Source organism: Urocampus carinirostris, chromosome 16 (assembly GCF_059441175.1).
Source record: "Urocampus carinirostris isolate Australia breed hairy pipefish chromosome 16, RoL_Ucar_1.0, whole genome shotgun sequence".
In the NCBI taxonomy this organism is placed as follows: domain Eukaryota; kingdom Metazoa; phylum Chordata; class Actinopteri; order Syngnathiformes; family Syngnathidae; genus Urocampus; species Urocampus carinirostris.
The window spans coordinates 26,538,138-26,563,999 of record NC_142364.1 but is presented as its reverse complement, the minus strand read 5'-3'; the positions used below and the strand labels follow the sequence as shown (position 1 = coordinate 26,563,999).

Here is a 25,862-nt window from a genome sequence, read left to right as displayed (position 1 = left end):
AGTTATTCTAATAGAGGTATTTTATTTTCTATACTGTTAAATGTTTTTTCATTGTATTATGTACACTATTTGCACTTTATTATCAAAATATTACCCAATGAAAGGTGTTTAAGTGGTCTTATAGACATACAGTGTTCAAATATCCGTTTCATCGCTACTTTTTTTTCGGTTTACTCTCTTGACTTTTGTTTGAAAAAGTTCAATATCAAAATATTTGTAATTGTATCTCATGCTGTTAAGTTTGCATTGTAGTTATTTATTGTAAAACAACATTTTTGGTGCCTGAGATATCTGTGCTGTGTTTATCGTAAGCATAAACAAACTATTGGGGATGGGTTCAGTTATTCAATGACTATAATGTACAAGCAAAACGTATGGGTATAGGATCGGAATTGGATCGGTATCAATCGATACTACCCTGTATTTACTTGGGGTGGATCGATACCAAAATTTCCAGTATGGCCCACCCCTACTAAAGAGACTGGATGGGTGGCCTACCTCCGTCAGCAAGTCTGACGTCAGCTTAGTCCACTTGATCCTCATCTTTCGATTGGGCGGCAGCGATTGGTCCCTATGGATGCTGCAGGGTAAGGTGGCGTTGCCGCCACGCCGCGACAGCACCCGGGAAGGGTTCGATATCACTGACAGCTTGGGTGTTTTTTCTACCGTGCAGAAATACGCAAATTTTACTCAAAACACACAAACATGCCACCATTAGTACAGAGTGAAAATATCCATCCATCTTTATCTCCACCACCTCTCCTCAGTCGCAGAGGTGCCGGAGCCCATCCTAGCCATCTTTGGGCAGTGGGCAGGGGACACCCTGAATTGGTTGCAAACCAGACGTAGGGCACACAGAGACAGATATCCCACTCACTCATTCACACCTAGGGACAATTTGAACTGGCTAACCACCCAGCCGCCGTGCCGCACACCGAAAATAAAGGTCCCCTATTTAACAGCTCAGATGTAAATTGTCCTATGATCAAAATTAAATCAATAACACTGTTAATCTACACCAGTGGTGAGCAACATGGTCCTCGAGGGCCGCATGCCACACATGTTCTTCTTTTTCTTCTTCTTCAAGTGTAATGGAGGCTGGCATCCATCAATTTGGTGCATTACAGCCCCCTATCATGACAGTTTCTTGTTTCTATTCTACTCCTCAAATTCTATTCAAAAGTCCTGTACTTCCCGAAAATTGTAAAATAATCCTTTGTTTAGGCCTATTACATACCTGTCAACCTGTACGTTTTTGCCGTACAAAGTACATTTTTTATTCATTTTAAGACGTGTACGACCTACAAAAAAACCTGTACGGAAAAACGCAAATTTGTCAATTGTGGGTACCATCCGGTAAACACCAAATATCACGAAATGGCAAATCAATCAAGTGTAACAAGTTCGCCGCGGTAGCCTCTATCTCGGTATCGTTTTTTTCGTTGCAAACGAAGCGAGCGGTTTGATGCTACTGTGCGCATGCGTCTGCTGCCTGGGGATTTCCCATCATGCATCATTCCGAAAAAAAAAAAAAAAATGTGGTGTAAGATTATTTTGTATGTTGTAAGGGAAAATACGACAGTTTGTACGGGCATGGAGCTGTGGAGGTTGACAGGTATGCTATTATTCAAGTCCAAAAATACTTTCAGTGGCATCTCCTTTATTTCTTCTTCTACCAGTATGCTTCATCTCCTCTCTGCATGCTGTAACTCTTGTATTTTATTAATATATGCTCCACAGATTCTCCAACCTGACAGTCTTGACACAATCCCGTGTAGTTTCCCCACCAGTGTTAATGTTTTGTTCAGGGCACCGTGTCAAATCCATTGTCTCATCATTACAGTCTCCGCTCTTACTATTTAGTTATCACCATCAACCCTTGCTGTCCTAAAATTTTGTTGCATTTTATACAAGTTTCACCTTCTGTTCTCTCCGTCCCTGGCATTTTTGATGAATTATTTCCTTAAATACACGTTTAGTTTCTGCTCTACAATTGCTTACTTGCATACAAGCCTATAAACTCTCAGTACCTTATGCCAATTGGTCTGCCTTAATTTCCTTGGACCCCTACATGTGCTGGCAACCAATAAAATCTAACTCGAAAAGCCCCGCCGCTACCACTTCTTTCTGTGTACTACTACTATTGAAATGAAATGACATAATACTTTCAGAAACCGATGCAGAATCTGAGCATATCATTGTATTTTCATGGCATTTTATTTCTACCCACCAACATATAGACAAAATTGGACTCTGTTTGACTTGCAATGTTTTAAAGGGACATTGTGTATTATTTAGTTCCTCTTAAGGGTGAAAAAACCTTATTCATCAGACAAAAAACAATATCTATTTGAATAATAGGCGAGAAGAATTGAACTATCATGTAAATTTGCTATTTTTTTTTAATACTGTAGCGCCATCTTTCTACCAAGGCTAAAACCTTCCCCAAAACTATCCTGGTGTCAGAACCAGAACGGAAACAGGACCCACATGTGTAACGTTTACCACAAATTTTATTGAAGGAACGAGGAAAGGGTGCACCCACGATCCGGTGTTCGCTCTCGTACTCGGCTTGTGATCCGAACACAGAAATGGATCTTCCGTAGCGAGTGAGAGGCGGAAAACTGGTCGGTAGCCGGGACTGGGAGAGCAAGACGTGGTCGGGGTCGGAAACGAGTCGTAAGCCAGAACGGGAGAGTAGACGTAGGCGGGAACAAAAAGGGGTCGTAAGCCGGGACGGAAGAGCAGACGTGATCGGGTTTAAAAACGGGTTGCAGCCGGAGACAAACGGGAGCAAAAACGGGACAGGCGGGGGTCAGGGTCGAAAAAGCCTGTCCTTTTATACACGGAGAATTCGCAGACGGACTGACAACTTGGGATTAACAGGACTGGGTTCAAATAGTGACAGGGAGCCAATCAGAACCCAAATGAGCGGGCACAGGTGATTCCAATCGGTAACCATGAAATTTGGGTTATGTCATTTTAAATCTCCATAGATTGTATTCCTCCTTGCGCCTTGTGGCAATCGTTTTCAGTTGCACAACACAATACAGAAAAATGTATGGGTCAAATGTTACACAGTGTCCTTTAAGAACTGCAAAATATCCTGAATATTACTCAATTTGCTGGGTGGGGGGAATATCCAAATCATGAGAGAAGAGAATAAAGTGCACGGGTGATAATAGATTTCACAGTATTCATGATTAAAATTGCCACACAATTTGGTTAACATCTGTTATCAGGTTTGACATAATGTACATTTCTAATTTAATGAAGCTGAAGTCAATTCCAGGAGTGTTTTAAATGCTGAAATGTTTTACCAGAGCTTCATTGTGTGATAAGATAAATATGCCAGCTCCCCACTTAGAGCGTTTATCAGCACACGGGTTGATAACGTCCACGGACAAAACCATCAGGCAGGGACAAAGCAGACTCCAAAACAGCTCACCCGTTTCATGGACGTGTCGGAAATCTTGCAGCTCAGGATCGAAAGCTTGGAAACTGTTGGCCGCGCTAAGTGACATCAACGTCAGGGCGGTAATCGCAGCAATCATTGTTGGCACTTGGGGCCCTGCTGATTCTGATAACTGCAAAATAAATAAAACAAAGCTTTTGTCAACTTGAAATGCGCAGTGTTACCTTGGTTATTGCAGTTAATGGGGGGCAGAACCCCCGCCAAACGTGAAAATATCACGACCAGAACGGAATCAGGACCCAAATGCGTAGCGTTAAGCACAAGTTTATTGATAGAAAGAGGAAAGGCAGCGATCCGGTGCTCGCTGGACACTGGAAGCGAGCCGCTCACACATTCGGATCGGACTGTGGCGTGGACGCGGTAACCATTCAGCCGCTGTGCCACCCTGGTAGTTTCATTAAATCTAGATTTTTGAGCTACGATTGTGAATTTTCAACATGTCTAATGGATTCCATTTTTCTTCAATTGTTAGCATTTTATGTTTTGTTCAGGTCGGTAGATGCACCAAAGGACAGAGTTTTTAGGCGGCATTACCAAAAGCTTCACAAGCACATTTCACCACGATCTACACACAGGCTGCAGAGACGCAGAAAGGAACGCAGAGCGGTGCCATGAAAATTGCTTGGTCGATACGAATTGGCCAATCGGCATTTGAGATCTCAAGTGGTGCTGACCAATCGGCTTGAATCTTGGCTTTCTGAAAGGTTCCTCGTTGGATTTTTAAATGTTTTTATTTTAATGATATTTAGTTTTAATTGTATATTTTTTGACTCCCAAAGCAGTGAACCAGCGATAACCAAAGCGCAAAGTAGAGAGGTGTCTCTGTACGAATAAAATCTTACTTGTGACCTGCCAACACTTTTTCTCAAAGTGTTTTTTGCTTGTCCTGTGGGGTTCATGATGGTTTAGCGAACTAGCTAAGCTGCAGTTGGATACTATTTGGAAGCCGCTAACTGGCTAAAAGACAAGCACAGACAAAATGACTCATGAACAAACAAAACAAAAACAATTAACTAATAGTGATAACATACACAATAATCTTAAACTTCAATGGAAAACATATACACACAACCATTTCGGCAAAAAAACAAACGACTATGCAAAAACACAAAAACACAATACCGTGCTAACCTACAAAGAAAAATGCAGGCGCACAAAGCAAACAACCATGCTAACTCGCAAACCCTGTACACAAAACATTATAACGACATACAAACACATAAGCGTTCCAACCCACTAACAAAAAACAGCAAACAAAAAGGACACCTAAATACAAAACTGTTCTGATAAAACATAAAAAATGCACATCCGTAACACAACTATGCTAACACATTCACAAAAATCACAATACCATAATATGCTAAACCACAATGAAAAATGTGGAAAATAAACACACACATAAATGTACTACTATGCTAAAATACACGGAAACACAAACACTCAACCTTGCTAAAACATTCACAAAAATCAACATAATCAGCCAATGCTAACCCACAATGAAATACATAACTACTTAAACACCAAAACATCCATGCTAATCTAGAAAGAAAAATACACACTTTAACACACAAACATGTGCACAAGCACAATACCCTGCTTGCTAAAACACATAAATAATCCAACCTACTAACAAAAACATACATAAAAACACACTTGAATACACTGCCATGCTAACACAAAACTATAGAGGCTGTTTGAGAAGTAAATCATACTTGTGCACACATGCACAACTATACTCTCATACAGACACAGTCATACCCATGAACAAACACTACGATATTCCATAATACACACTACTGTACTTTACTCTCTCACACATACTACTATTCTGTCATACACATACTACTACACTCTTATACACACGTTACTATGCTTTCACACATTTACTAGTATACTCTCATACATACAACTATACTCCCACGCACACACCACTAGAGACTGTCACACACACACTTTTTTACTCTTTCAAACACATTACTATACTCACACATATACCCATATTGACTCTCACACACACTATTATACCCTCTCACACACCCGACTATTCCTTCTTACACACCAATGAAATTGCTATTACTAAAGAGTTTTTCACACCTAGTTTATTGATTACCTCGCTGATCTGCGTGTGTACTGTATGTTTTACAGTTCGACGTCAAGCTGGAGTTGCTCCCGGTACCGTAGTATGTATGAGAGTATAGTAGTATGTGTGAGAGAGTTGTTGTCACGACCAGAACAGAATCAGGACGCAATTGCGTAACGTTTACCACAAGTTTTATTGAAAGAAAGAAAAAGGGCTGCGCCCACGATCCGGTGTTCGCTGGACGCGGGAAGCAAGTCGTTTTCGGACTCGGATTGTGATCTGAATACGGACGTGGATCTTCCGTAGCGAGCGATGGCGGTGTCAGAGGCGGAAAAACAGGTCGGTAGCCTGGACAGGGAGAGCAAAATGTGGCCGGGGTCAGAAACAAGTCGCAAGCCACAACGGGAGAGTAGACGTAGTCGGGATCAAAAATGGGTCGTAAGCCGGGATGGGAGAGCAGACGTGGTCGGGATCAAAACAGGTCGTAGCCGGAGACAAACGGGAGCAAAAACGGGAAAGGCGGGAGTCAGGGTCAAAAAGGCTTGCCTTGTATCAACAGAGGTTTGCAGACTGACAACAGGAGAATGACAGGACTGGGTTTAAATAGGGGCCAGGATGCCAATCAGAGCCCGCAGCGGTTGGCGCCAAATGAGCGTGCACAGGTGATTCACATCGGTAATCATGACAGTTGTTTTTGAGCATGGTTGTGACTGTGTCTGTTATGAGAGTATAGTTCTGCGCTTGAGATAGTACGAAAGTATATGTGAGAGCAAGTATGATTTACTTCTCAAACGCCCTCATATAGAAACAATAATGCAAATGGAAACATTGGCAAAGACACAATCATGCTAACCCGCAAACTAAAAAAAAAAACACAAGCAAGAATACTTTACTTGAGTTGTTGTGTAGATTTTTACCGGGGGGATAGTTGAAAGTATTTGTTCTTGTAACTAATGTTTGAGTAATGTTATGGTAAAAGAGTTTTTTTTTTTGTGCTGATGTACTCCTGCTGCTGCAACTGCGCACACTGACATCAGCACAAACATTCTGCACTGCGGACTTGCACACACACATACGCTACTTAGTCATTTTCTTTGTGAAGTGAGGATGTCCTTTGAAGAGGTCACAATCTATGGAAAAGGGTGTGTGTAGATTAGAGCAGGAAGGGATGGGGGAAGTGTTTGCAACAATGATGTCAACATTAGGTGTTGAAGGTTGTGTGAAACGAAAGCTTTTGCGACAACAACCATACAATTAGAATTTTAGTTGTCTTTATTGTCATTGATAGCATCCATCCATTATCTGCACCGCTTATCCTCAGTAGGGTCGCGGGGGTGCTGGACAGACAGGGACACACAACTCACTCGCTCACTTACACTTAGGGACAATTTGTACCCATCAACCTGACATGCATGTTTTTGGAATGTGGGAAGAAAGCGGAGTTCCCAGAGGAAACCCACACAAGCACGGGGAGAACATGCAAACTCCACACAGGAAGGCTGGTAGATGGATTTGATCCCATGACCTCAGAACAACTCCTCCACCGTGTCATCGATAACATCATAGTGAAAATTGTTTGCCACGAAATTGTCATTTCAGGATAAACACGTAATAAAAAGTCTTAAAAGATGTGGATAAGATAAAAAAGGCAAATATTTACAAAGTTGACTGGCCTAAGTTGTAAATGCATCAAACGGTGCAACAAAAAATTGTGCAATGACATTAAGGACTACAACGATTAGTCAATGTAGTCGACAAAAATGGATAATTAAAAATGGTCGACAATGTTTCAATGTTGACGATTGTCCCCGGACATGTTTTCCCAACAGAGTGATGTCAGGATCAGAACGGAAACAGGACCCAATTGCGTTACGTTTCTCACAAGTTTTATTGAAGGAAAGAGAAAGGGCTGCGCCCACAATCGGGTGTTCGCTGAACGCGGGAGGCAAATCACTCTCGTACTCGGATTGTGATCCGAACACGGAAGTGGATCTTCTGTAGCAAGCAATGGGGGTGTCAGGGACGGGAAAACAAGTCGGTAGTCGGGGCTGCAAGAGCAAGGCATAGTCGAGGTAGGAAATAAGTCGTCAGCCAGAACGGGAGAGTAGACATAGTCGGGGACAAAAAGAGGTCGTAAGCCAGGACGGGAGAGCAGATGTGGTCGGGATCAAAACAGGTCGTAGCCGGAGACAGACGGGAGCAAAAATGGGACAGGTGGGAGTCAGGGTCGAAAAAGGCTTGCCTAGTATACAGTGAGGTTCGCAGACGGACTGACAACAGGGGACAGACAGGACAGGGTTCAAATAGTGACAGGAAGCCAATCAGAATCCACGGCGGTTGGCACCAAATGAGCGGGCACAGGTGAGTCACATCAGTAATCATGACAAGTGAGGCATCTTAAATGATTATAGTCTCTGCTGAGAGTCGTTTAAGAAAAAAGGGAGAAAAATAAGTAGACAGCCAGGAAAACAAAAAACAAAAAAAGGAAAAATAAAAGAAAAAATAAATAAAAACAAGAACAAAGGAGAAAATGACAGTATATTACCAATAATAATGTAATATCATGCATAATGGATTAATGTATTTTTAAAATCTATTACTCCACTAAATTATATATTTTCCACTATGCAGCGAACTTTTTAATCTAAACTTTGAACCTTTTTTATACTAAGCAACTGGTATCCCAGCATGACACGACAAAATGTCAATATAAAATATTGATTTCAAAGTAATAATAATAATAATAATAATAATTTCCTTTGTATTGTCATTCTTTGTAACAATGTACACAGAACGAAAAATACTCAATAATGTAAAAATAATGGTGTCCCCTCTTCATTTAATATGCCCTTCTTGTCAGAACCAGAACCAGAAGGTAGACCCAAACGCGTAACGTTTCACACCAAGCTTTATTGCGGAAGCAGCGAAGTCAGGCGCGGGAAAACAAATGCCAGTGATTCAGTGATCGCTGTGCAAGAAAAGCAGGAAGCCCTTGAGAACGTAGCGTGGTCGGAGGATGGAAACCAGTCGGGCAGCCGGGACGGGAGATCGGAGCTTGGATTGGGGATCAAACAGGTCGGATCAAAAACGGGAGCCAGAGTCAAAAGTACTTGCCTTGCATGTGCTGAGGTTTTGCAGACGGACTGACCAGGAGTGAATGAGAGTGCTGAGTTTAAATAGGAGGGGAACCAATCAGGAAACAAGCAGCAGCTGGAGCCAAACGAGCGGCCACAGGTGAGGGCAATGGACAAATCCTGACACCCCTTGATACTAATGTCTGGTGATGCCACTGGCGTTCACATCTGCCAAAACCTCTACTATTAAATATGGAATCATTATAGCCTTGATTCGTTGAATAAAAAGACCACTTGCCAAATTTGCAAAGCAGACCTTATATATCGTGGCAGTAGCTAAGTGATGCATGAACATTTAAAGAGCACATCAGATAGTTGAACTGACTCGCCTCAGTAAGATTCACGTAACGTTCAAGCCAATACGGTTTTGATGACACGCATTGTACATTTTATACAAGTACTATCCACTATAAAAGAGACGAGAGCGTTATGCCAAATTCTGCCCGACTACGTATTTGCAATTGAATGCATGCTGTCTTAACAACAACAAATGTCAGTTGTTAAAACTGTCTGATTTCAAACTGTTGAGAATCATTAAATTATTTTGTTTTGGACTTTACAGTCGACCACACGACCATTGTATATACGTCACAAAATGCACATGATATTTGTTTTTTTTTTATGTTCCACTGCTGTTTATGAGCCTGTTCATTCACAAGATTAAAAAAATGTTTGTTTACAATTTTATATCTCTACTGAGCTACTGAGCTCTGTGCCTTATTGGTTTTAGCATTTTTATTTAATCTTTGTACACAACCGCAGTAGGTTCAATTAAATATATATTCTTATCAAACCCATTTTTCTCGTGTTAATTATAATTTTCCACATAATTAAATCCATGTCATGCTAAATGTAAGGAAAAATAATAATAATAATCACATTATTCGGCTAATCGTTTCAATTGTCAGTGACTAGTCAACTAATTAAGTAGTTATTAGTTGCAGCCCTAATAACAGTGTAGTGAACATTGTTACAGGCATTTTAGACATGGCACTCCAAGGTAAAGTTTTAATAAAAATTGTTAAAAGAGACAAATAAGATAAAAAGGCAAATATTTACAAGGTAGTGCTTACCTAAGTTGCAAGTGCATCAGACCATAGTGGAATGAAAAATAGTGCAATGACATTGGCAGCAACATATCTCCAAAATTAGAGCAGAAATAAAAAATGAATATTGTATACAATTTTCAATCCATCTATCTATCTATCTATCTATCTATCGATTTATCTACCCTGGTCATATCCCTCGAGAGGGGTGACCGACAGCAAGACAAACACATACAAAAACAGAGAAAATAAAATTTTCTATACATAGGCAAAATCGTTTTTTTTTTGTTTTCTCACAGTTTTGTGGCCTTGTTGGTGATCCCAAGAGCCAAGAAGAACTCCGCAGGTTTAAGTGCGTGAGAGTGTAATAGTAGAACCTTTTTGTTACCTCTTCTGATTAAGGGCTATACAAATAAACATGACCTGACTTGACTTGTTTGGACATTATGATGGCCCTAAGAAAGAAAATGTCTCTGAACCTATTGTTCTTGTTATATTTATATTTTGTACCACCAGATGTCACTGTATTGTGTAGTGCAACCGAAAACGAGAACTTAAGACCACAAGGAAGAATACAAACTACGGAGACTAGAACTGAACCATTAAACGCACAATTTCTTATTTTTTTGCCCAGCCTTTTTCTGTTTTTTTTGGGTACCCATATTAGCAAGATGATGGGCAATTATGTCAGCTGCCTCTAGGTGACGCCATATTATGTAAAATAATTGCAAATTTCTAGACCTATGAGTATTTTTAATACTGTGTGTTCGTATGTAATGACTTATCATTTCATTTAATTTTTTTCTTTAAAGAATGACATTTTTACCGCTAGGAGGCACTAAATAGTACACACTATTCTTCTAATGTAGGAGCGCCAAATTTAAACGAGTGGAGGGACAAATAAAAAAAATTGCTACAAGGGCCAAACAGATCGATTATTCATTAAAAATTTCTAAAATGACGCACACAGCCGAGTAAAACTAATTGAACTTTCTGAAAACTAAACAAATATATTCCAATATGATCACATAAATGCGGCAATGTTTCTTATAACAGAAACTGACTTGATATAAATTTGCAACCTCCTTTGACAACAAACTTCTACGCAACTCAAAATCTGAGAAAATGTTTTTGAAAATTATAGTCTATTTCATGTACGCACTGTAGGAAGTAGCTGGCCAATCATATTGATGAACGTTCTTTCTACCCGTCTATCTCTGCATTACAGTTGCATTATGGTTAAAAAATAGTATTTGTGCATGTAAAAGACCTGCAGGCTGCCGCCTTGCTGCAGTTAGCGGGATGGTTCGAAAAATGACCTAGGATAATCTCAAAATTGTAAAAATCGTTCTCATGGGTCAGGTGTGGGCCGCAAGCCTTGATTTTGATATGCTTTAAGGGGTCTTAAGCGTCTGCTGGGGGCAACAGGTCAAAGAGGGGGTTGCCAATTCATTTTAAATGTTATTTTCTCGGCTGCTTTGTAACCAGCAGGCCATGTCTCCCAAACTGGGCAGAGAGCAATCAATGATTTTCTGGGCTGTGTTGATGACTTTCTCATGTTTTAGTGTCTGTAGCCTTGCTCCCAGTACAACACAATGCCAGTAAAACACTCCACACATGAAAAAAATCTAATGCTTCTGTCCTTATTTGGTTCCTCTCCTTCTTTGCTTGCTCAGGTTTACATGAGCGTTCTTTATTAAGTTAACATTCTTTGTTGCAGATGTAAACGCGTGAGGTACTGTGCGACTAAACTTGATGGGAGTGAACTGGGTGGGCGTGAAATCAAGTGTTCTAAATGAGTATTTTTCAACCAGTATGCCAAAGCACATAAGTGTGCTGAGAGATCTTGTCTCGTGTACCGCAGGAAATGTCCGTGTTTCATCTTTGCAAAAAAGCACGCCATTATTTAGTGTGTTTGATTCCTTCCAGGTATCAGTAACTGTAACATTCATATCATAATTTATTTTCATGAGGTAGTACAGTATATTTAAAAACGTATTTTGTATGATAAAGCCGTTTAAGACCATACTAAAAATGATGAAACTAGTTTAAAAATGTAAAAATCTTGCTCCTAACTTTATTATTATTTTCTTATTTTCGTCAGGACCAGAACGGAGACAGGACCCACTTGCTTTGCGTTTCTCACAAGTTTTATTGGAAGAAAGAGAAAGGGTTGCACCCACGATCCAGTGATTGCTGGACGCGGGAAGCAGGTCGCTCTAAACGCGGAAGTGGATCTTCCGTGTCGAGCGATGGCGGTGTCGGGAACGGAAAAATGGGTCAGTAGCCGGGGCAGGAGAGCAAAAACGTGGTCGGGTCGTAAGCGAGTCGTAAGCCAGGAAAGGTGAGTAGACGTGGTCAGGGAAAAAAAAGGTTGAAAGCCGGGACAGGAGAGTAGACGGGGTTAGTATAAAAAACGGGTCAAAGACAGGGTACAGAAAGGAGCAAAAAACAGGTTGGGAATCAGGGTTGAAAAAGGCTTTCCTAGTGTTAACTAAAGTTCTCAGACAGACTGACAAAAGGGGACAGAAAGGAATGGGTTTAAATAGGGACAGGGACCCAATCTAAGTCCGAGGCAGTTCGCGCCAAAGGAGCGGGCACAGGTGAATCACATCGGGAAACATGAGAGTTTTTCCAAAAAGGAGAAAAAAGTTAAAACCTAGTAAAAAAAAATTCCACTGGGTGATTGTTTTTGCTAGTTTTAAGTTTTATTGCACCCAAAAAAAATCCCCAAAATTATTTTAAAAATATATTTTGTAAAAGTATTTTTAGACATTAATATTTGCAATGTAGTAAAAAAAGTTCTGTCAAACTTGAAAAACAGGTTTAAAATAAAGTATTGTAAAACTAAAAATTACAACATAATTATTGACCATAATACGAAAATATTTTTTTCTGTCATATACTCATTATCTGCTCAAGAGGTAGTACAATGAAATATGTTAAATAACTTATTTTCTTTGATGAAACCGTTTAAGATTGCACTGTAGAAATAACAAAAAAATAAATCAAATCAAATAAAAACACATTGTAATTAATTTAGCTAATTTTATTTATTTATTTATTTAACTAATAAAGTAAAACTGAAAAAGTTAGAACCTGATAAAATAAGTTTGTGTTCCACTGGCAGATATTTTTTGCACATTTTAGAAGTTGTCAGAACCAGAACAGGAGGACCCAGATGCGTAAAGTTTTTACACAAGCTTTATTTTACTTACAGGAATGGGGCAGCCATGAGCGTGAACACAAACGCCAGTGATTCGGCGATCGCTAGGCGGAAAAAGTAAGACAGAAGTCCGGCGTGGAAAAACAGGAAGCTGTAGGCCGATGAGATCGATACCAGATACACAAGCAGATACCAGCAGACGGAGTCGACACCGTACAGGAGGGACAGCCAGGATCGATAGCAGATACACGTGCAGATACCAGACAGACGGGATCGATACTGGACAGGATGGGACAGACAGGATCGATACCAGATACTGGAGACTGGAGTCAGATATCAGACAGGACGGGACAGACAGGATCGATACCGGATACTGGAGACTGGCGCAGGATATCGGACAGCATGAGACAGGCGGAATCGATACCGGATACCGGAAACTATAGAAATATATGGTGATCACAAAAACTGTCAATTAAGGAAACAAGATAATTTAAGCTTTTTAGACTAAAATATGAAACTGCTGCTGGGAGTTAAGTTTTACACATTTTTGATGGACAGTGTGCCTTGATTTTTTTTCATGAAATGAGTCACTTTGGTTTGGAAACACTGTTCTATAATGAACAGAATACAGTCCAGGCAAGAAAGTTTAATGATATCACCCTGAATTTAGCTGCTACATGTTCGTTTAAAATCTGACATTAAAGGTTCTGTTACTAGCATACAAAATTTTGCAAGGACGTTCCCCCTTTTGTCTTTTTGATAATATTGTGCCCTGTGTTCCTGCTCGCAGCCTCAGCTCGAAAAATGCTGGTCTACTTATGACCCCAAGAGCCAAGAAGAAATTTTCAGGCTCGAAAGTGTTGTTCATTCAGGCCCCAGTGCTGTGGAATGCTCTGCCCCCTGACATAAAATCTGCAATCTCAGTGGAAGTGTTTAAATCTAGACTTAAGAAACACTTTTATTCTATAGCTCATGTTTGATGCTGAACTCATTCTTTTCTTGTCCTGTCTTCGCTGGCTGGTGGCGGAGTGAGGGACAAGGATGAACCGGGAAGAGTTAGCGGACCAGAACCTGGACCTGAGATATGTCATCATCTGAATTGACCAGCTAGTTGAGATGGGAAGCTGCACCGTCGTTATCTTAGACATCTTGAACCATTTTTGTTATTACCTATGTTTATTGTTGATGTTGACTACGTGTGTTGTTCCCCAAGCAACGTCTATTGTAGCCTGGTCATCCTGAAAGGGGGGTTACCACTTTTGAGGCCCTTTCTCAGGGTTTCTTATTTTCCTTATGCCAAAGGTTATTGGGTTTTTCCTTTCCCGCATGGGGGTTTCAGATCAGGGGATGCTGCATACAAATTATTATAGATCAAACTGGAAGTGGGTCCACTACAGACACAGACACACTATTTAAACAATCGTTTGTGATATATATAAAATCTTAGAAAGGTTACGCATAAGACAAAGAAAGCACCTTTCACATGTTGTTTTCTGCGAGCTGCCATTCGAGAATATCAATTGGATATGTGTGAGTGTTTGGAGGGGAAATGGGTGGAGGTTAGGGTGGGGCTATTAAGTCTATGGTAGCATACAGAACCTTTTTGTTGCCTGTTAACATTGAGAACTTTGGTTTTGTCAGAAATTTCAAATTCCATATCAGTCAACTTATACATTTTACCTGATTTTGGAGCATTTTAAATTGTGTAACTTGTATACAACATTTTGTACGTCGTTTTTCCCATTTCTGCCGATTTCTGCTAAGTAAAATGAGCAACGCTAAATATACTCCAAATGGAAAACAACTTAAAAATGTCACGGTTGCCATGGCGCCAAATTGGCCCCGCCTGTGTGGCGCCAGGTGCGGCTCATTGATAGATTGGCTTTCCGTCCATTTAAGCTCAGTGCTCTAATTCTTCCTCTGTCAGTCCGTCAACGAACCTCTGCCCCGCAAGACGTGGGTTTTGACTCGGTTCTGTTTCCTGTTGGTATTTCCTGTCCGGTATTGTTCCTGTTTAATATCGGTTTCCAGTTTCATTCCCATCTATTTTTGTCTTGTTTATTATTATTTCCATCTTTTCTTCCCGTCTAGTAGGTCCTGTTTATTTTCAATATCCTGTTTCATTATCAATCCTGTCTGTCCCGTCCTGTCCGGTAACAACCCCATCTGTCCGATGTCTACTCGGACAATTGGTATCGATCTCGTCGGTCTCCGGCTTCCTATCATTTAACGCCAGACTGCTGTCCAACGTGCATGACTCCCCATTTCCCGTAAAATAAAAGGCTTGTGTGAGAAAGGTCACGCGTTTGGGTCCTGATCCGGTTCTGGTTCTTGACAAAAAAGGCACAGAGATAATTATTTGTGTGGTTTATCTGGTAAAGAAAATGAACTTGTTGACACAAATTATCTTTGTTTTCATTCTATAGTCCGTCGTTCTGTGAGTAAATAGTTTTGTGTTTGTAAAGTTTGAAATCGCTTAAAGGAGGAATTGCAATCAATAAATAAGGGGAGCGATTGGCTGAGGTTGACCTCCATGAAAACCTGTCATCGTGGGATATAAATTGCATATTGTTTATTGTTTTTACTTTGATGTCATTTCTAATTCTTCAATTTGAAATGTATGTGCCCTTCACTGTGTTGTTGCTTCTGACTCACAGCAATTCTGAATTGTAATCTCTCCGAATTTTCACATTTTACTCAAAAAAGACTTACTAATACTTATCCGTGTCAGGACCAGAACGTAAACAGGACCCACTTGCGTTGCGTTTCTCACAATTTTTATTGTAGGAAAGAGAAAGGGCTGCGCCCACGATCCGGTGTTCGCTGGACGCGGGAGGCAAGTTGCTCTGGTACTCGGATTGTGCTCCGAACGAGGAAGTGGATGTTCCGTGGCGAGCGATGGCGGTGTCAGGGACGAAAAAAATGGGTCGGTAGCCGGGACTGGGAGAGCAAGGTGTGGTCGGGGACGTAAGCGAGTCGTAAGCCAGAATATGAGAGAAGACATAATCGGGGACAAAAGAGGTCGAAAGCCGGGACGGGAGAGCAGACATGGTCAGGATCAAAAACGGGTTGAAGCCGGGGACAAACGGGAGCAAAAAAACGGGACAGGTGGGAGTCAGGGTCAAAAAAGGCATGCCTAGTGTTCACTGAGGTTTGCAGACGGTCTGACAAAGGGGGACAGACAGGACTGGGTTCAAATACTGACAGGGAGCCAATCAGAGCCCGCGGCAGTCAGCGCTAGATGAGCGGGCACAGCTGAGTCAAACATGACAATTCAGGGGGATATATTTCACCCAATCTCAGTTTTTGCTTAGTCATTTTGTACAAAACGAACACCTTTTGAGCCTTTAAGCTTGTTTAAAGCCAGCTATTGTTTTTCCGAAACTTGAAAATGTGTTCATGAAAGCTAGCATATGAAAAATAAATTAAGATACATGTTTATTTGTATAGCCCTTAATCACAAAGAATCTCAAAGGGCTGCACACACTATACCTTGCAGTGAAATATTACACATAAGCACAAAATTAGACAAAATCTATTTAAGACTCAAAATGCAATATTTTTTGCATGACATTTGATAATATTTTGATTAATACATTTAATATACAAGAAAACCATGCAAATGCAGAAAAAATGCAATATTTGACTCTTGGTGCAGTACACATTCATGCTTTGTGAAAATTTATATTTTTCTGGACGGGGGACACTTTGGGGAGACGAGTTGCATAAAAACAAGTCATGTTCGCCAAGTCAAGTTATTTGTACAGTAATCCCTCGGTTATCGCGGTTAATGGGGACCAAAACCACCCGCGAAAAGTGAAAATCCGCGATGTAGTGACGCCCCTTCAAAAATGTTAAAAAAAAATTTTATTATTATTTTATTTCATTATTATAATTTTTTAGCGAAGTAGCGTGGTCCCACTGTATAGCCCTCAATCACAAAGCGTCTCAAAGGGTTGCATAGACCACAGATTATTGCAAACTACAGAATATTATGACACCATCCCCTGATCTAAAACCTACATGAGGGCAAATATTATCAACATAAAATATAGGTTATTCATATGCTGTAGAATAGAAGTGTGTTTTAAGCTTAGATTTAAACATTCCCACTGAGGTTGCAGATCAAATCTCAGGGGGAAGAGCATTCCACAGCACCGGGGCTCTCGAACCTGCGGATCTCTTCTTGGCTCTTGGGATCACTAGTAACTTACAAGTTTGCCTCTATTTTCATCTCGTTTTTTTTCTGGTAAAATAACCAAAAATAATTCTTTAAATGAGTACAAAAAATGAAACAAAAATGTTTTACTGTGTTTTAACTTTTTTGAGTAAATTAGGAAGATGAGGAAAATTTGCAAAATTACTTGCAAAATTTGAACTTTATTTCATTTTTTAAATTATTTCATATAGCGCAATCTTGAACAGCATTATCAAACAAAATTAATTGATTTAATATATTTTCCCGCATTACCATGTAAACAGATAATAAGTATATAAAACAAAAGAAAAATAGTCTATTGCCACCTTCTAATATGGATGAATGTTGAAGTTGATCTATGGAAGACAGCAATGATACTGCTAAATGGCATGTTTTTCTGCAAAGATACATTTAGGAAATTTCTTTCGGCATACTAGACTAAGTCTCACGGCATGCTGGTTAAAAAACACTGCTTCAAACTCAGCCATGTGAAAATGTTGACGCTGTCTCTTAATTCTGACACTGACTTTTATTGCCCGCAATTTCGACTGAGCTCCCCTTACATATGTAGCCTGCCAAGTGATGAAACTTTACTAATGTGTGGGAGTTCATCGATTGAATTCTGATGTTAAATGGTTATTTTGTAAAATGATTCTGACTGAGAATTCTCTTTGAGTTATTTGACCTAAAACATTCTAATAGCTAGAAGACCATCTTTATAATACGGCCCCGTGCAGGCAATTCAGGTGAATAATTCTACCTTTTATAAAACGGGACTGACAGCACTGAAACAAAACTTTTGTGCGTCTATTAAAATAACTTATTTGAATCTTTATTATCGTATCAGTTCACTTGAAAAGCAATATCTTCATGCAGTAATTCTGATTTATACATCCCAGCTGTATGCTCACTCAGCACTCATGCACAGTCAAATATTAGTGACGGTCAATGTAAAATGAAGCCTCCACCCCAAGTGACCTTAAAATCAGCGTTTTACCTTGCGTGTGCCTGTAGAACCCACAGCTTCTTCTCTTGCAGCCAAGACGAGACTGAAGACAAACGCCAAGGTAGCAAGCCACTGAGGGGCAAATGGGAGGGGGAGGAAGAAGCAGAAGGAAAGAAGGGGGATGGGGTAAAGCTGCACACTGTGAAGGTGTCTGAATGACACCTTCACATGATGACAAAGTTTTAGTATGTTACATAGTACACACATTTGGTCACAATGTGCCTAAAAATTTAACTTTTGAGGTTTGATAATTAGCCTCTTTTACTGTATTTTTGTACCATGGATGTGCAGTGAAGTTGGTGTCTGGTGAGGCTAAGTCAGATTTACAAATAAATTAACCTAAATTTTATTCATCATTTGATTGGCAGAGCAAGAATGCATTATGTAAACTGTGACCTAGAAAAATGTGCTTCTCCTTATGGAAAGCATCAATAGATGGGCGATCTTCCTTTATGAAAACATTTCCATGCGAAGAAAATACTGGATGGTTTGACATGATGGCCTGTCATGATTGCCGATTGAAGGCACCTGTGACTGCCAATTGGCGCCAACAGCCCTGAGAGCTGATTGGCTAAGAAACTCTTTTCAAACCCCCGGCTTTCAAGAGAACGCCATCAGATTGTTGCGACCCTATGCTCCCAGCTAGGCAAGCTCATTCCGTCCGACATTTTTCCTTTTTCTTTGCCCCGCTACCTGCCTGACACCTGTTGCCGACCCCGTTTCCGAACTCGATACCGCCCTTGCTCTCCCGTCCCGGCTAACGACTAGTATTCCTGCAAATCTACGATCATCTTCGCTCGACACGGAAGTGCCACTTCCGCATTTCCAGACACCTGCTACCCGTGTCCGTCGATTCTTGGATCGTGGAAGCAAGCCCTGCTCTCCCTCTTTATCAATAAAACTGAGTAAACGAACGCTGCTGGGTCCTGTCTCCGTTTCTGGTCTGTGACACAGTCCATTAATATTTTACAGACTATTTGTATAAAATATATTCAGTAAGAAATAAGAAAATCCCCAAATTATGAAGTTAAATGAGAAAAACCTTTAACTTTAATAAATATCACAATTTAATATATTTTTATTGTTATATTTCCATAATGACAGGTGAGGTACAGTCTCCCTGCCTCCCCACACAGCATGTCACTGTTTTGGTGCATGGCTTCATGAGACTTTTTCTAAACCTCTCCTGAGCCCTTTCTTTTCAACAAATAAAAACAAATCCGCCCTAAAGAGTGTGGGTGTCAAAGAACAGTAACATTATTAGCCGATAATGACAATGATGTTAACAGTTCATAACAGTCAAAACAACAATAAACAGTAGTCAAAATCACCAACAGGCATCCTTTACAATCTCCCTCACAGTTGTCCAATATTAAAAACAGAATACAGTCAGTCACACAGGCTAGAGAGCTGGATTTATAGGCAAACTGCCGGACTTATTCATTACTAAAGAATTCTTGGCAGATTTTGTGTATCTCTTCTTGACCATTTTTTGTTCAACTTTTCTATTACCATGCCTGATAATTTCTTGTTCTTGGTTAATCAAAAAATGTTGAATGGATCACTTTATTAAAATCACTTAATTTTAGATGGTGCAACTGTATGGCAATTGTCTATGTGTCATGATTTCTCATTCACGCCTGGTCAGTCCGTCTGCAAACCTTAGCGCATGCAAGGCAAGCACTTTTGACTCCATCCCGTTTTGATCCCGACCTGTTTCCTGTATCAATCCCCGATTCAAGCTCTGTTCTCCTGTCCCGGTCACCCGTATCTTGATTCTGTTTCCTGTATCAATCCCCGATCCAAGCTCCGTTCTCCTGTCCCGGCTATACTCGTATCTTGATTCTGTTTCCTGTATCGACCCCCGATCCAAGCTCCATTCCCCTGTCCCGGCTACTAGTATCCTGATTCTGTTTCCTGTCTCAATCCCGATCTAAGCTCCGTTCTCCAGTCCAGGGTACTTGTGTCCTGATTCTGTTTCCTGTATCGATCCCCGATCCAAGCTCCGTTCTCCTGTCCCGGCCACCCGTATCCTGTTTCTGTTTCCTATATCGATTCCCGATCCAAGCTCTGTTCTCCTGTCCCGGCTGCCCGATTCTGTTTCCTGTATTTATCCATGACTTCCCGCTCGTCCTGGCTTCCCGACTTGTTCCAATCTCCGACTACGCTCCGTTCTCCTATACCGGCTGCCCGACTTGTTCCGATCTCCGATCACGATTCGTTCACGATGGCTTCCCGCTCCTACTGGCCAGCGAGCACCAGATCGCTGTCTTTTTCTTCTCGCTCTGACTTCCCCGATCCCCTAATAAAGCATTGTGTGAAACGTTACGCATTTGGGTTCCCTGCAATGTCCTGGCCATGACACTATGCCAGGTATCTCCAAAGTCCAGATCAGGGGCCATTTGCAGGATCAAATTGTTATTGGCCTGTGGCCTCTGTCATCAAATGAAAAATATGTGGCCCGCCAGTAATGTGAGAATTTTAGCCTAACCTATTTCCGACACGTACCTACCTAGCTATATACCGAAGCCATATCCTCCTATTGGGGGATGGCTGGAGTCAAGAACACACTCGCATTCACCAAACATTTGTTTCACTTTGTTCTTCCCTACCTGAAACCAAACATTGAGCCCACAGCATGACATGGAGGATATAAATAAAAAAGGAAAGTTGACTGTGAGGGCCGCTATTTCCAGGACACGTGTTTCTTCACTGAAATCTGAAAGAACTGTGTCTGGCAAATTTGCCAAGAGACTGCGGCTGACGAAAGTGGAAACAAACGCTGTGAAAAAGGTGAAGCAACCAGAAGCGACACAGTAGTGCTTTTTCATAAGACCCTGAGCGTCAAATGAAAATGTTAAAGACTTTCCACAGAGGGTGAATTTATTAAAGACTGTTCAAAGAATGGTAGGATGAATAGTAAGCCCTCACACATGTTCAGCTTACCAGATCTGGCCCACGTCCTGAGATGTTTGGACAACCCTGGTCTATGCTGACATGCTTTAGCCACATTAATGAGACTTTAGGTCTGGCCACACATCTTAGATATATTTACAATTAAAAACACGCGATATTAATTTCCTTTACACTGACACAAAGTAATGGCTATAGCTGCAATCTATTCTAAATATGGTGATATTTATGTCGTCTAGTTATTTAAAAAAAAATAGACGAAAACAGTTTGCGTAAGACTCAAAACACAAGAGCTGCAATATAAAAGAAAAGAGTATCAAATTAACAAGCTGTTATGTGTCAAGAAGCTAAAAACAAGCGAGGTGTCACTCAATCAGTGACCTTTACAGCAGAAGGTCAAGGCAGTCATTTTCAAAAAGGTCGGCCATTGGGAGGCCATCTTGGATTTAATGCTGATAACGTCCTATGACCGGTAAACACAGATGGGCTGTGTGTTGCCAAGCAACCAACTCAAACAGGGTGAAGAAGGGAATAGGTTCAAATAGAATAGGACAAGGCTAAATGAAAACAAAGAGATAAGAAAAAAATAATCGCTGGCAAATTAAAGTTGTTGTTCTATTGACGGTTAATTTTTCGCACTATTGGTAGGGTTTAGTAACTATAACTTCATATTAAACTGTATTTTTTAAGCTCAAATTAAGCATTGTAAGTGACAAACGTAGTTAAATATTGTACATGCGGCCATGATTAAAATCCATGATTAGTTACGTAAACTATGAACACAACGCTAATGTAATAATTACAATGTATTTATTTAATGACCTTCAATGTCCGATTCATCATCAGATACATATAAGAGTTCTTTCCTTCATCGTTCTTTTTGGGTTTTCTCTGTATCTTTCGTGACAACTTTCAGTTTACTCGATTCTGTAATCTTCCTCTCTGGTACACTGGTTAAGAATAGTTTGATGATGAGATAAAATAAAACACATTTTGGTATGTTATCTACATCATTGATGATCTGGTGGTAAAGATTTGGCAATCTCACCACCGCAACCCGGGCTCGATTCCCATTAATTTGTATTTTTTGTGATCGTGGTTAAAACCTCGTGTGGCGCAACCAAACTTTGCGTTCTTTCAGGTAGAAAAAAAGGGTTTTATACACAAATAAATACATTATTATAGCATTAGTATATTACCGTATTCATGCTATGATTGACGTGTCAAAAAAAAACATATTTAAATAACTTATTTCTTTTTTTATACGGGCACTTTTTCCAGTATTGTCAAAATTGTACAAATAGAAGAAAAAACAAAGAGATATTTGTGTTTTATTTAGCCCCACTTTGTGGTTAAAAAAAAAAAATCAAAAAATGTATATCAGTGATTTAAATAATAGACAACAGTATATGAATTAACATACTGTCATAATTACCGATGTGAATCACTTACCGCTCATTTGGCGCCAACCGCTGCGGGCTCTGATTGGCTCCCTGCCCCTATTTAAACCCAGTCCTGTAACTCCCCTGTTGTCAGTCCGTCTGCGTACCTCTGTTGATACAAGACAAGCCTTTTTTGACCCTGACTCCCACCTGTCCCGTTTTTGCTCCCGTTTGTCTCCAGCTACGACCTGTTTTGATCCCGACCACGTCTGCTCCCCCGTCCCGGCTTACAAGCCATTTTTGATCCCGACTAGGTGTACTCTTCCGTCCTGGCTTACGACTCGTTTCTGACCACGTTTTTGCTCTCCCCGTCCAGGCTACCGACCTGTTTTCCCCTCCCTGACACCGCCATCGCTCGCTACGGAAGATCCACTTCCGTATTCGGATCACAATCCGAGTGCGAGCGTGACTTGCTTCCCACGTCCAGCTAACACTAGATCGTGGCGCAGCCCTTCCTCTTTCTTTCAATAAAACTTGTGGTAAACGTTACGCAATTGGGTCCTGATTCCGTTCTGGTCATGACACATAGATCCCATTTCCATAGTTGAGAAATGTGTATTTATTTTACATAACATGAAGCTCACTTAGAGGGAGCTGGCATGATTGTCCGCCATGTTGCTGCTATGGGTACCGGTAAAACAAACAAAAAAGAAAAAGCTAGGTTAAAAATTTGAAGAAATATGGTGTGGTTTTGTAATTATGAGTAAAGAAAACGTCCCAAAGGGAAAAGAGGACAATAGCAACTAAAATTGAACGGGACAGGTTATGGTAAGGCTGCATTGTTCTAGAATATAGAATAAAATGTTTTGTAGGGAAAAGCAGCAACCATATCTTCAAAGGGAACAGAACAGAATAACGAGGAAAGGAGCAGAGTATGGTAGTGTGAAGCAGAATGTAGTAAAACAGCTCAAATTAAAATCAAACTGAAGCGAAGGTAAAGAACACAAATACTACCCTTACGTAAAACAGAATAGAAGCAGTCATAGCTTCCAGCATAGCCAAAATGGCCACTGATGAAGCACAGCAGAAGTTTGTTGAAGCACAAAGACCACGTTGTCACCTTTCAACACACTTGATTTGTTTTTGTGGCATACGTGAATACGCTTGTGTGTGTGAGGGCAGACAGGGGGTCTTTGTGCACACTCAGGGTGGAGTTCAAAAAGTAATGACATTCAGCCAATAAGAGAAATATAGATTCCATTTGTGAATATTTTCAATCACTTTAACATATTTCAAAATGTTGATGAATACCACACTTTACTAGGAGCTGAGTCAATAAGTGATGTCCGCGAGCGTCACATTTGCGTGGTAGCTAAAATCTGGACCAGATGATCATTTAATTGCTACTCGCACTGGGCACATTTAGTGCTACTTTTGTTCTAAGAGGGGGGAAAAGAGAGTTGCTAAGGCACTGTTCATTTTAATGTTTTGCTGAAGTTGCAATGCCAACTCTGTCGATAACAGAACTCTGTGCTACACGCTGTTACGTGAAAGGTTGAATCCGTAATGTTCGCTTAGCATTAGTGTTGTAAGAGTAGACATTTCGGTCCGCTGCGTGTTCAATTCTATTTACGGGATTCTGACTGAGTATTTGGACAAAGAAACAAGAGCTGAAGAGAAATTCTTTTGATGAGTTTTATTATAAATAAACAAAATAAACAGAATATTCTGGACTTGTAAAGTCCTCCCTCAAACAAGCCTTAAATAAATGTCTGTCCACCATTTACATAGGAAAGGGGTGTGGATTGACAGACAGAATCGATACGGATACTGGATACTGGAGCAAGATATCGGACTGGACGGGACCGACGGGATCAATACCGGAGACTGGAGAAAGATACCAGACAGGACGAGACAGACAGGATTGATACTGGAGCAAGATACCAGACAGGACATGCAAAATCGATATCGGAATCTGGAGCAAGATACCGGACAGGACAGGCAGGATCGATATCGGATACTGGAGCGAGATACGGGACAGGACATGCAAAATCGATATCGGAATCTGGAGCAAGATACCGGACAGGACAGGCAGGATCGATATCGGATACTGGAGCAAGATACGGGACAGGACGAGACAGACGAGATTGATACCGGATACTTGAGTAAGATGCCGGACAGGACGAGACAGGAGGGATCGACACCGGATACTGGAGCAAAATACCGGACTGGATGAGACAGACGGGATCGATAGCGGATATTGGATACACAAGCAGGATACCGGACAGACTCAAAATACAAGTCTTGCAAGTGCAGAGGTTCGTTAACGGACTGACAAGGAGTGAATGAGAGCACTGAGTTTAAATAAGAGGGAGGCCAATCAGGCAAGGAGCAGCAGCTGGCGCCAATCGGGCAGGCCCAAGTGAGGGCAATGGGCAACCCTTACACATACACTTATTTGATCCTACCCCACTTCCTTAATAATTGTATCTTATAGCTAAACGTCCTGTGTATTTAGATTTAAAAAATAGCTCAAGAATATACATACCTACATAAGTTTTGTGGATGCACAGTCACTCCGTCATCATCATCATCACCACCACCAATTTCACCGTCATTATTATTATCATTGCTGTCTCCATCTATTCTCACCGAGTATGAGAGTATCTATCAAAATAACAATAATTCTCACTGGTACTCATGGTCACAACTGACTGCTATGTGGTGCGTGTTTTCTGCCATATGAGTATCTTTGAACCTGCTACCTTAGGGGGAAGCAAGACCACCTTTCTTGAGTGTCATGATCTTTGCAATAAAAAGACAAGGTACGGGAGCTTGAGCCAGATACCTCCAGCGTCAAAGCTCTCACTTGTTGGCCCAAATTAAGAAATGTGCAGCAAAGTCTGTTTTATGTTCTTATTAAAATGTATCTCTCTGGTATAGTTTCTCCATTTTTTCTTCAATGGTAAAGAAGAAAAAGACCAATGTTAAATATAAAACTATACTTCAACTGTTAGCTTTGGCAATAGTGTCAGAACCAAAACAGACGGTAGACCCAAACGCGTAACGTTTTCACACCAAGCTTTATTTAAAGAAGCGGGGCAGTCATACAAGGGAACACAAATGCCAGCGATTTGGGGATTGCTGGGCAGAAGTGGGGCAGAGAAGTCCGGCACGAGAAAACAGGAAGCCAGGGGCAGACGAGCAGGATACCGGACAGGACGGGACAGACAGGATCAATACCAGATACAGGATACACAAGCAGGATACCGAACAAGACAGGACAGACGGGGTCGATACCGGATACAGGATACAGGTGAGGATGGGACAGACTCAAAATGCTTGCCTTGCAAGTGAAGAGGTTCGTTGACGGACTGACAAGGAGTGAGAGCACTGAGTTTAAAAAGCAGGGGAGGCATTCAGGCAACAAGCAGCAGCTGGCGCCAAGCGAGCGGGCACGGT

The 25,862-nt window shown here is 40.9% G+C and overlaps 1 protein-coding gene across 5 annotated transcripts in view; it reads right to left on the bottom strand.

Moving 5' to 3' along the window:
* LOC148350873 (hyaluronan and proteoglycan link protein 1-like) overlaps window positions 1–25,862 on the bottom strand; it is a 38,709-nt gene that overhangs the window by 7,255 nt on the left and 5,592 nt on the right. For 2 of the 5 annotated variants that reach the window (XM_088355551.1, XM_088355550.1), the window contains exons 2-4: window positions 18,097–18,267; window positions 3,449–3,587; window positions 499–662 (exon numbers count right to left, since the gene is read on the bottom strand). In XM_088355551.1, the coding sequence (XP_088211677.1) occupies window positions 499–662; window positions 3,449–3,554 (270 nt within the window). In that variant the 5' untranslated portion in view covers window positions 3,555–3,587; window positions 18,097–18,267. The remainder of the gene's footprint in view (window positions 1–498; window positions 663–3,448; window positions 3,588–18,096; window positions 18,268–25,862) is intronic. The other 3 variants (XM_088355552.1, XM_088355554.1, XM_088355555.1) reach the window with 2 other exon arrangements.